Source organism: Dermacentor andersoni, chromosome 7 (genome assembly GCF_023375885.2).
Source record: "Dermacentor andersoni chromosome 7, qqDerAnde1_hic_scaffold, whole genome shotgun sequence".
Lineage (NCBI taxonomy): Eukaryota > Metazoa > Arthropoda > Arachnida > Ixodida > Ixodidae > Dermacentor > Dermacentor andersoni.
The window spans coordinates 94,054,859-94,067,591 of NC_092820.1; the positions used below are offsets into that span (position 1 = coordinate 94,054,859).

General features: G+C 48.8%; 1 protein-coding gene across 1 annotated transcript in view; it reads left to right on the forward strand.

The window, feature by feature from the left end:
• Positions 1–4,734: 4,734 nt before the first annotated feature.
• The window catches only part of LOC126534112 (uncharacterized), a 59,085-nt gene continuing 51,086 nt past the window's right edge, over positions 4,735–12,733 (forward strand). Inside the window, exons 1-2 of the mRNA XM_055072978.1 lie at positions 4,735–4,823; positions 7,979–8,163. Coding sequence (XP_054928953.1) covers positions 4,763–4,823; positions 7,979–8,163 — 246 coding nt within the window. The 5' untranslated portion in view covers positions 4,735–4,762. The remainder of the gene's footprint in view (positions 4,824–7,978; positions 8,164–12,733) is intronic.

Here is a 12,733-nt window from a genome sequence, read left to right on the forward strand (position 1 = left end):
TGACAAAAGAAAGGCGAAGTCCACCGCTAACACGAAATGTGCTTCCACCTTGAACTTCTGCCCTTCAAACTCAAGAACTGCTGTTGTTCATTTATGGTAATCCCGAGAAAAACCGTCGTAGCTAAACACGCGAATAGGCTTTCTGGATATGTTGCTGGTTGACTCCACTACAGTTTCCTTAATTAGGCTCACGGAAGCACCAGTGTCAATTAATGCGGACATGTTTCGGTTGTTTACAAGCATCGGCACTGCAGAACGCCTGATTTAACAAGGAACAACGCTTCTTCAGCATATTGATGGGATTCTCTGGTGCTTGGACTTTTGGAGGTATGGCTGGTTATGAAGTACCGAGCCTCACGTGGATTTGTAGCTTTGTCTAGAGTCGTGACTCTTGTCTCTTTTGATGGCACATTAATATCTCTCGTCATAACGTACGCCAGTGACTGACGCAGTTGGCCCATTGTGCTTGGGGACTTAGCTAGAGCTAGTTTGTGGCACTCTCTTGTCATACCGTGTATAACGAGGGCGATAGCTGACGATTCTGGAAGTTTCGGCTCGGCTGTACAAATTAAATGCCACTTTTCCAACACATACTTTCTGATGTTTATTGCTTTCTTTCTTTATATTATGGCGTTATTCCAAAGTTCCACGGGACTATCTTTGGATGCTCGAGAGAAACTCTCCTTCCACTCATTCCATGATTCATTCAACTGTGAACTTAACCGAAGATCGTACGATTTTCATGCGTTGCCACACACAAATGCCCGCATGTCCTGTATGCGATCGTCGTCGGTCAACCATTGGTTCCAGGAGCAAGCATACTGATAAAAATGAAGTCAGGTATGTACACCCCACGAATTTCCATCAAATATGTCTGTTTTTAAGGAAGGCTGTCCTCTCTTGCTTCCAGATCTTCACAGCGTAACAAGTTCTACCAGCTGCTGCTGTTGCGTCATCTGGCATTTCTGAAGGTCAAGCAGTGCGTTCAGAACAGTTATATCACTGTATGGCAGCGTTACAGCTGGCTGAGCTTAATGGGTTAAGATGGGTCCTTTAAAACGAGTTTCAGAGTGAGTGAGTGAAATAAGTTTATTTGGGTATATTTGGGTTATTTGGGAGCATTTGTATAAAGTATTTGAGACAGAGTCGTCTTGTTTATTGTAGGCAGGAACGGTACCTTTAGTGAGGAACAATACCCTTTAGCAGGATGCCGTTGCACAAAGAGAGATCACCTCGATGGCTCCAGTACTTCTTGAGGTGCTCCTGAAGCCTGTCCGGACCAGGCCAGCCTTGAGTGCAGTATTTGACGAGCTGGTTGCATTCCCAGTCCAGTTCTTGGTGCCTCCAAACCTCATCTACAGTAACCAGCTTCGTGTCTGTGACAGTAGCAACTTGAAATTCAACAAACTCCTCTACCACATCCACCATACTGATCGACGGCTTCTCATCCGGAGCCCTTGAAAGAGTATCCGCAGTGGCTAGCTGTTTGCCAGGAACGTAGACCACGCTAAACTGGTAGCGCATAAGTTTGATGCGAAACCTTTGAATACGTGGGGGCATCGTGTCCAAGGCAGCTTTTCCAAGTAGTGTTACCAGCGGCTGGTGATCGGTTTCTACCGTGAAGTTTAGGCCACGCACATATTGGTCAAAACGGTACACTGCCCATGCTACCGCCAGCGCTTCTTCCTCTGTTTGGCTGTAGCGCTGTTCCACAAGTCGCTTGTCGTGCTCTTCTCAATCTTTTCCAAAGACCAGAATGTCATCTATCATGTTGACGACGTTCGGCTGTCCCTCCAGAATTCGAGCCATTCCTCTCTGAAAATATTCCGGTGCTGAAGTCAAGCCAAAAGGTAGACGACAGTAGCAGTAGCGTCCAAATGGTGTGATGAATGTGGTATACTCTTGGCATTGTCGGGACAATCGCACTTGGTGAAATCCTGCTGTCGCGTCGAGCTTTGAGAACACTTTGGCGTCGCCCAGTTGCCCGAGTACTCATTCGACCGTTGGAAGCACATGCTTTTCACGGAGAACTTCTTTGTTGAGCTTCGTTAAGTCCACACATATTCGGATTCCACCTGATGCCTTCGGTACTGCGACCAGACCGGCACACCATGGCGTCGGCTCCGTAATGCACCTGATGACACCTTGTTTTTCTATCTGGTCCAGCTCCTCCTTTACCTGGTTGTACAGAGGAATGGGAATTCTGCGAGGTACACTGAGAGCAAATGGCCTGGCATTTGGCTTGAGTCGAATAGTGTACTCCTCCCCTACACTACCAAGCCCTTCGAAGATGTCCTGGCCAGGGGTTGAGTCGCTTGCAGAGCTAGCTTGCTTTTCAGGTCGCTGTGCGGCGTCGATGAACTTCACGACTCCCAATGCGAGGATAGCAGGGTAGCCTAGTAGAGGTGTAGACTGCGAAGGCATGGCGTATACTGACTGTACACAGGTGCGGCTCTTCCACTCCAACGTAGCTGTGAATTGGCCTGTTACTTTCAAAGGGCAATTTCCTGGACCGGTGAGAAGACCCTCCGGTTTTTAGAGTCGCGACGGTCTTCCGGGCGTGGGTTCGAATCCCACTTCTGACACCATGTACGATGTGGGATGCTGACAGACGCTAGCTGCGTCTACCCAAGTGACTCGGAGCCGCCTTGACCGAACGAATGCTTGCACCTTTATTCCACAAACACATATATAGAACGCATGGCACGTAGCGCCCTCTACACTTGCAACGCTCCATAGAACATCAATCGTGGTTACATCCTCGAGTGGCCCGGCATGTTCGTCCCTTGCTTTGTAGCCCTCGATGGTAGTTCGTCCCTTGTTGAACACGACGTTCATCTTCTTCTCCACAGGTTCCTGTTTTCGACTGCGCCAATGTAAATGTGTGACGATCCACATCGCCAAGGGGGTAATCAGAGAGAAAAGAAGAGGACGACGAGGTTAGCCGGAAAACGTAGCAATAAATGGGGTCTACCTGCAGTACCCTAGTGAAATCTTTACACACATTGCAAAAGTATCATAGAGAGGAAAAAGCTAGACTATATCGCACGTCAGTCGATCTCCGCTGGTGGTATGAGGTAAGAGGTAACGCCTTCTATGTCGTCAAGGCTATCGTCATTATCATCAACATAACTTTGCCTCCTCTGCAAATAGCTCAAGCCCGCTGAACCGAAACTGCATATCTAGGATAAACTAAATGTATAAACAGCGGTTTTAATCTTTCGGAATGCGTGTCTTGTAGGCATAAATTATAAGGACCTATAGACACTGTATGGGTATCTTTGGAAAGTCTAAAAACGTCAGCAGCAGCAAGAAATCGACAGCAACGTCCCATCTCGCGAGCGCGTGAGAACGCGGTAGGTCAAAGAAGAAGAACTTCGCAAGGTGTTGCCTCCCGTCGTTCGTGTTCTGCTCCCTAAAGAAGCCGTGACGAGCAACTCTTGGCAAGGAAAAGCAATTGCCCGGGGTCTACCTCGAAGGATCAGTGCTCTCGTTAACGCGGATTCCGTGAGTGCGTCAGTTTGTGACTTGTATGATTTTTCTTTCCTTGTTGCAAGGTTTGATTGACCGAACGGGTGTCGGTGTTCATTCCTTGTCAGATCAAGGTGTCAATAATCTCAAGGTGCGTGAATGGACTGCCCGAAGGCTATTCCTTTATCCTGTAAACATATTTAATTCCTTGTAAATAGTCCTACTTTGTAAGCCTGGTCCCGCGCTGATTTTGTTCCACGACTCTAGTTGCGTAGTTCGACTATTTATCTTGTCGCCTTATTGCCTCCTTGAAGTGGTGTTGAGGGGACACCGAAGACGCTTAAAGGAATTGACAGGTGTAGGACATGAACAGGAATCTTGAATTTATCCGTGGTTTGGCCATTGCGTCCATGGAATGGCTTCTTCTTGCATTCCATACTTGTCATTTCCTTATTGTTGTGACCAGGGTAGAGAGACGAGGCTCTGCACCTGACCGCCGCTAGCGGCGACACCAATGAGTGGTGAACAGTGCATGAATCGGATTTGTTCACGAAAGCGTTCTTCGTGCACTGCGCTACTTAATGACAGTTTTATGGCGACGGTGGCTTACAGAGACTTTGCGGACAAAGTAAAGCGGAAAATCGCTCAGTGGAGGGATTTTCGTCAATGACGTCTACTTCGAGGGATCTCATGCCATACTGCAGTGGTTGCCTACTTTTCTTTTCAAGGCAGATTTATTTTATTTAGTTATTTATTTTCACGATACTGCGGACATCTGTCCATGCAGGAGGGGACTACGTGAGCAAATAGAAAAAAAAAAGAAAACATACAAATATATACAAGGGATACAGTCAACAAGATTCATCAAGTGGGTGGTTGTAACCAGTGGGAATTTCCAGGTAGGGCATTCCAATCATTGAATGTTTTCGGAAAAAACGAGTTTTCGAAAAGGTTTGTTCGTGCATAGATCGGTTTTAAATACTGGCTGTATTACATAAATGACAGAGCGGGCGATTTTAATAGTATCTCAGCCACAGAGCTGCACTAAAGTCTTATTTGCTCAGGCAATTCTCCAGGAAGGACGAGAACGTTCACATATACGCATAACATACACAGGAGCACAGGCTTCTGTGCTTTAATGGTAGGTGGTATAGATACTGAGGACATCCCAGTGCAAAGACTTGACTAGTTCGAACAGTGCCGGCATTTCCACAACGACGCCATTTTAACCTTGTCGATAAACGGTGGCTTTCGCAGAGCCCGTCAAGACTCTCAGGACGGCTTGAGCATCATGGCTAGCAAGGCTAAGCCAACCGCAGGAAAGTCGTCCCGCAAGGCAAAGACTTCGAGAGGTATGTACATTGCATTCGCAGTAAAGTTCTTGTAATGTGCCGCTGCTAACAAAATATACGTGTATTCGTGACTCAAACTTTCTTCGACGGCCTTTCGTGGGGCGGTAGACATGTTCGATACAACATGGAATTCTGAGTTCTACTCCTAGGCGCATGTTAGAAAAGAGAAAAATTGAACAGCCATCATCGGTGATTGTCAATGTAAGCGAAAAGCCGAACGCTTCCAAAAGCCCATTTGCTTTAATAAAGAATTGTGCGCTTGACGTTGAGCATTTAGTGTAGTTAGGATATTCAGTTAGTATTCGTTGTTTATTCGGGAATTCCGTAGATTGCATGTAGAGTTGTTAACCAGCACGTCTTTAGTAGCTCAAATTGATTTTTTAACCCAGAAATTGGAGGGATCGTGATATTACGCAAGCGTTCCACGCGGGGAAAAACAGACAATTGCGAATTATTTCCGTCTCTTCCTTTTTCAAACGTGAAATAGACTGGAGAGTGTATTAATAAAATGTAGGTTGTTCTCTTTCTCTACGCTTATATGTCTCTGTAAGCCTGCAAACAAAATAAATGTCAAACAACTGGGCCGAATGGCCACCTTGTTACAGACCAAGATAACGCGCAGGCATTTACAGACGTTGTCCTAGCTCATCAACTGCAAAGTTTAATATTAAGGAAAGGAAAGACAGAGCCCCAACCGAAGTGGTTTGGTCTTAAGGGTTAGAAAGAGGACTTTCCGAGTAAAAACACGGATGCTCTGTTCATTAAGTACGCCGACCAAAGTAATGTGGTCTCAAAAAGACGAACAGCATCAACAACAAAATGTTTGTCAGGCCCGATTCCGGCTGCACAAGCAATGCGTCAGCGCTTCAAAAACGAAATACAGGCTGCAGAGATTAACTTCATATAATCGTGCCATGAAAGCAAATGAGTGTTGGCAATGACTTTTTTCAAGTATAACTGCTTGTACGACGTGTAAAAATCTGTATACGTACACATATTGAAAATTTCGCCGCGCTTGTTTCATTTAATGCGATTAGCTTTCTTAACCTGCTTCCTCAACTTTGGTGAGCTGTTGCTCTCTGATATCTAGCCCCTAAATGGTGGGTCTCGCTTACGAAACGAAAAATGAAATTTGATCATTTTACTGATGAAAGTGAGAACCCGCGCTTTTCTATATGTCAATGACAATTAAACGTAACGCTTGAAAAAGGCCCCTGCGGAATAACGCCGTAGTTAGTTAGAAATCAGATATGCTTAAACCCATTTCCACAGCGCAAGTAGGACATAACTTGCTGCGGTTGGGAGGCCGTGTTTAGTGAATCTTTTTGTGGCGTTCCAAGGTGTAGTGACGCTGTAGACTATAGCGGCGCTGAGGCCAGCGCGTTTGTCAGTGCGATTAACATTTAGGCGAAAGATTCCCCACTACAAAGTGTAAGAGTAACTTCAGCATTACGGTGGGTCGTCAAATTGTTTAAACAGTAATAGAAATAACGTCAACAGTATTCGTGAGATGGGTTCTGCAGGAAATTATTTTTTGCTGATCTGCTCCTTGTCGCGCCCATTCGGCGACATTATGCCTGTTGTCAGGGTAATACATAATTGCCAACCTAGAAGCGCAATTTACCAATCTAGCACATCTTTTTATTTATTTGCGCCTTTTTTAGCTACCGTTGCAGTAACATAAATTAACTACGCAACACAAACCTGTAAGTGCCTCCGGGTTTGGGGCGAGCTAAGCAGTTTCTTCTTTCAAGCGTAGCGCGCCTGTTCGTGCTTGACTGGGGAGAAACTTGTAGCACCCATCGCGGTGAATCAGTAGCTGTGCTGCTCCGCTGTTGAGCACGAGGTCGCAGGTTCGCCACCCGGCCGTGGCGGCTCCATTTCGAAGGGAGCAGTTGCAAAAAAAACACAGTAATAAGAAATTCCTGTAGCATGATTTTTGAGCACGTTAAAGAATCACAAGTAAACAAAGTTCAATAGTAGCCCTCCATAGGGCGTCTCTTGTAGCGGCAGTGTCACTTTCAGACGTTAAACTCGTTGAATAGTTCAAAAACAAGTCAAGGGCATTTAGGTATCCCCGCGTGTATGAATGCGAAAGCATTGTGACATCTTCCCGATTACGACTCCTTTTACGAAACGTAATGATACCGTTTTCCCGTTGTCTTGTATCATTTCTTGCATCCCGTGCCTCGGCCTCGTTCGCGTACTTGTGTGGACGTCCGAACGCGCCGGGTGCAGCTACTGACTCTGAAGTCGAACTCGAAGGTTCGTCAATCGGAGCGTACGACAGAACTTACCGAAGTCACGGCGCCTATTGAAAGCGACGCCATGCGCGGCGCCATATATAAACCAGTCCATATATAGACCATTCTATATATCGACCGGTCGTATATAAGACAGGTCTATATATAAGACCGGTCCATATAAGACCGATCCATATATAGACCGGTCTTATATTTATATCGGTCTTATATAGACCGGTCTTATATATACCGGTCCATATATAGACCTATCTCCCGCCTTGTGATTGAGGGCGAACTCCTCTGATGAACGCGCTGCAATAAATGTTTTCAATTTCGCAAGGTAATTTTCAATGTTCTGAATAGCTCGTATGGGGGGCTTAACTATACGTGCACGAACGTTTAAATTCAAAGCTCTCGTTTCCAAGCTTCACCACATTTCTAAACTATAGTTGCACTCTTTTTCTGGGTGTTTTAGCGGGTACCGAAAAGCCCATGTTAACTCTCTAATGCTGCAACAACCCTTCTGCACCAGGAAAAATTAGGACAACCTATTTACCTTTCTTTCGGTCCATTAATTTAGAGTACAAATGTACAAAAAATAAAGAATGAAATAATATTTTTGTAAACTACTATATTAGTGTAGTAATTTTTTATTAATAATTGGTACTCTGAATAATCTACAACAAAATCTAAGCCACAAGCAATGAGATTGGGCAAATAAGCCTACTAACCATCATTGCCGTGGTAACTGAACGACGGCATTGTCAGAATTCCCTCTCGTAAGATTTTCGCACGAAACTCGACGACCCGCTCGCGTTTTCTGCGCAGGTATGGAGTCTTATTTATTGGGCGTGTGCCTTTTCCTGATGCGAAATGTGGTTCTAACTGTAGGATTGCTGTTAAACCGCACAGGCCGTGGCACAGAGGGCAAGGCTGGCGGCGCTGGAGGACTCGGTGCCAAAGCAGGCACCAGTTCTGGCCGCAATGGGGATGGCGTCAGCTCGAACGGCCCAGGCACACGGCCTACCCCAGGGCAGAGAAGGAACGTCACGGAAGACCTCACCCAGCAGGAGACGGCCCCCAAGAGCCCTATTAGCGTACGCTTACAACGTTTATTTTCTCGTCTCCTTTAACCCACCGCGGTAGCATATTGTTACGTAAGAAGACGCAAGAGAAAGTCCCCGACGTCAGTGGAGCAACTGGTAGGGAGAGCCCACGTAATAGCGTATCGGGTGGCGTAATCAGTTGCGACGGCTACCCATTTGTTCCCAGAGGATGACGTGGGAAAGGGACTGAGGAGGTCTAATTCAATACGAAAGAACAGTTCCACAGGGATGGTGGTTGGCTGGAGATGACCGGGAGGTAGCATCTGAGGTGTTTTCCGACGCTGGCAGGGATCACAGGCAGCAACATAGGATCGGACGGAGCGAGCGAGACCAGGCCAATAGAAGCGGCGGCGGACGCGGTCGTACGTGCGGTTTAGCCCAAGATGTCCTACAGTGGGTGCGTCATGCATCTCAAAGAGCACAGTCTGTCGTAGCTGTTTTGGCACGACAAGAAGAAGATCAGATCCGTCAGGGAGGAAGTTCCTTAGGTACAGAATGCCGCCCTGGAGGACATATCGGCGAACGGATGCGTCGGTAGGTGTAGAGCGCAGACGCTCGATGAGTGCTCGCAGCGATAGGTCTCGGTACTGCTCATCGGCGATGTTAGCAGGGAGACACAGAGAAAGTGCCGTTGGCGCTGCTCCTGTCGGCGTCGTCAGGCTCGTCTACCGGATAGCGAGACAGGCAGTCAGCGTCCTTGTGTAGTCGGCCAGATTTATAGGCGACAGTATACGAATATTCTTGGAGGCGTAAGGCCCAGTGACCAAGTCTTCCTGTAGGACCTTTCAGTGAGCATAACGATCGAAAAGCTTGATGGTCTGTGACAACGGAAAAGGGTCGGCCATATAAGTATGGGCGGAATTTCGCCACCGCCCAAACTAGGGCTACACACTCACGCTCAGTGATGGAATAGCTGCGCTCGGAGGGTGAGAGGAGCCTGCTGGCGTAAGCGATAACACGGTCGTTGCCACGCTGGCGTTGTGCCAGTACTGCGCCAATTCCGTGACCGCTGGCATCAGTGCGGACTTCGGTAGGCGCAGAAGCATCCAAATGGGCCAGAACGGGAGGCGTTGTGAGACAGTCGATTAGATGCGAGAATGCAGACGCCTCGTTATCGCCCCACTGGAAAGGGGCGTCTTCCTTCAAAAGCTCGGTTAGTGGTCGTGCTATGGCCGCGAAGTTTTTCACGAAACGGCGGAAGTACGAACAAAGGCCGATGAAGCTGCGCATATCCTTGACACAATTCGGAACAGGGAAGTGCGTAACACCATGGATCTTGCCTGGGTCCGGTTGCACTCCGTTCGCGCCAACGAGATGCCTAAGGACGGTAATCTGGCGACGGCCGAATTGGCACTTCGATGCGTTCGGTTGCAGACCGGCTCGATGAAAAACGTCCAGGACTGCCGAGAGGCGCTCGAGGTGCCTAGCGAACGTTGGGGAGAATACTATAACGTCGTCCAAGTCGCACAGGCACGTGGACCATTTGAAACCATGAAGAAGGGAGTCCATCATGCGTTCAAAAGTGGCAGGAGCGTTACATAGACCGAACGGCATCACTTTGAATTGACGAAGGCTGTCGGGTGCTACAAAAGCCGTCTTCTCGCGGTCGAGATCGTCCACGGCAATCTGCCAGTAGCCGGAGTGAAGGTCAATAGAGGAGAAGTAGCAAGCATCGTGGAGGCAGTGAAGGGCGTCATCAATCCGAGGTAGGGGATACACGTCCTTTTTCGTAACCCTGTTAAGGTGCCCATAATCCACGCAAAAAGCGCCATGAGCCATCCTTCTTTTTTACCAGTACAACAGGTGACGCCCATGGACTACATGACGGTTCTGTGATGTTCTTGACAAGCATTTTGCGAACTTCTGCGTGAATAACTTGACGCTCAGCCGGTGACACTCGATACGGGCGGTGATGAACAGGAGGGACATCGCCGGTATTAATGCGATGTTTAACAGCTGTAGTTTGGGCCAAAGGACGATCGTTAAAGTAAAAAATATCATGGTAGGAAAACAGAACGCGGTCGAGCTCACGAGCGTGCTCGGACGGCATGTCGGGCGCAATCATTTTCTGTAAGTCGGCGATGGTACAAGTTGCCGACTGCGCTGGTAGAGGAGGATCCGCTGAATTGTCGTCTACTGCAATAGATGCTGCTGAGTTACCCTCGAATGAGCAAAGCTGGGCCAGAGACATCCCGCGTGGCAGTACTTGTGTCGTCAAGCCAAAATTGACCACTGGCGGGCAGACGCTATTCGCCGTAATAGATAAAAGGGTATGAGGTACTGTGATCCCATGTGTAAGTAGGACGTCTTGCATAGGAGCCGCGATGTACTGACCATCGGGCACTGGTGGGGATGACACTTAGTCAACGTAAGTCAGTGCCGATGGTGGCAAGCGAACGAAGTCGACGGAACTGAGGCGACTGGGGTGTGGTTCAGCGGGATCCAGAACAGGCAGGTCAAGGCGGAGAGTGCTGACGGAACAATCGATGAGAGCAGAATGTGCGGAGAGGAAGTTAAGCCGAGGATGACGTCGTGGAGACAGTGGGCGATGACTGTGAATAGCACGATTGTGGAGCGATCGGCGAAGGAGCGGCACACATACCAATAACGGGGGCTGTTCCACCATCGGCGACACGGACAACAGGTGTCGTGGCGGGCGTGATTTTCTTGAGCCGGTTACGAAGGTCAGCGCTCATTACCGACAAATGCGCCCCAGTATCGATAAGATCAGACACAGAAACACCGTCAACTTGGACGTCAAGAAGGTTCAGATGAGTGGGCAACGTCAGTAGAGGATTTGGCGGCGTAGAAAGCAATGCAGCGTCACCTCGAGGCGCTGCATCGTCTAGTTTTCCGGCTGGGAGCGGCGTCCGAAGGGAGTCGGCCAAAAGGAGCGACGGGGCATGAGAGAGCGAGATTGTAGTCGTTGGGGCGAAGGTGAACGAGAATAGGGTGGGTTCGGCGCAGGAGAATCAGTGGCGGCATTATCGGAGCGTGCGGCATAGGGACGAGAAGGGCCACCTGAGTGGCGAGAGTCGGCAGTATAAGGAGACTGGGTCGGGGAAGTCCAGCGACTGCGACAGTGCCGAGAAATGTGCCCGATTCGACGGCAGTGAAAACAGATGGGCTTGTCGTCAGCAGTGCGCCATTCAGTTGGGTTGCAGAAACGTGGTGGGTAAGAATGTGCGGGACGGGGCGGAATTAAAGAAGCCGGGTGAGTATCAGGGCGATGGGCCGAGCAGAGGGTGTGAAGACCCATGTTTTCGAACTCCTGGCGGACAACTGCCTGGATAAGGGAAACCGTGACTACAGATGCGTTAGTGAGGTTGGAGTCGAAGGCAGCCGGATAGGCGGCCTTCAATGTCACGCCGGACGATCCTGGTAATATCGCCAGTGTTGTTAGGACGAGGAGCGCCGGCACAGGAAGATATCGCTAGGGTGTCGGGCAAACGATAAGCTGCTGGTCGATACGTCGGCTTTTAGCGAGTTCCAGGCGGCGGCACTCTTTTATAACTGCATCCACCGTCGCGACGTTGTTGAATACGAGCAAGTTGAAGGCGTCATCGGCAATGCCTTTGAGGATGTGGCATACCTTGTCTGACTCAGTCATGTGTGCATCAACTTTGCGGCACAGAGCCAAGACGTCCTGAATGTACGTGACATAGGGCTCTGTTGACGTCCGCACACGGCCGGAAAGCGCCTTCTGCGCGGCAAGTTGGTGACCGTAGGGGTTGCCGAACAAGTCTCGAAGCTTTTGCTTAAGCGAATCGCAACTGGTGAGCTCATCTTCGTGCGTCCGAAACCAAACTCGAGGTGTGCCACCGGGGTAAAAGTCTACGTTGGCGAGCATGATAGTAGGGTCCCACCGGTTGTTGCGGCTGACGTGTTCGTAAAGGTTGATCCAGTCATCGACGTCTTCCCCATCTTTGCCAGAGAATACGCCAGGATCACGGGGAGCGGGGAGAGTGATGTAGGTCGTCGAAGTGGCAGCAGCTGTCGGAGTCGGCGGAGTCGAGTTGTCCTCGCCGAGAGCCATGAAGGAAGGCTCAATGTAGCGTCCACTGCGAAGCTCCGTGACGAGGTACAAGGAACGTCCACCTCCACCAGATATGTTACGTGAGAAGACGCAGATGAAAAGCTATATACAAGTATATTTACAACGTAATGTGCCGCACTTGGCCAAGAGGCAACAGCCCGCGCTAGCCTCCAATCGTCGTCGTCGTCTTCTCACTGCTCGCCTCTTCGTCATTGTAAATACTGTTCCGTAGCAATATAGTGGCTATGGCATTGCCCTGCTGAGCTATAGGTCGCAGGTTCGATCCCCGGTCGCTGCGGCTGCATTTGGATGGCGTCGAATTTTAAATAAAACGAAAAAGAAACCGCTCATGTTCTTTCATTTAGCTGCACATTACAGAACACAAGGTGGTAAAAATTTACCTTGACTATACACCACTGCGGCGTGTCTCATGAAATCAGATAGAGGTTGTGGCACTTAAAATTTAATTTATATTTTAAAATTCATGTTTTGTTAGCTTTTGAGGTTCCCCGTACCATAAATCTG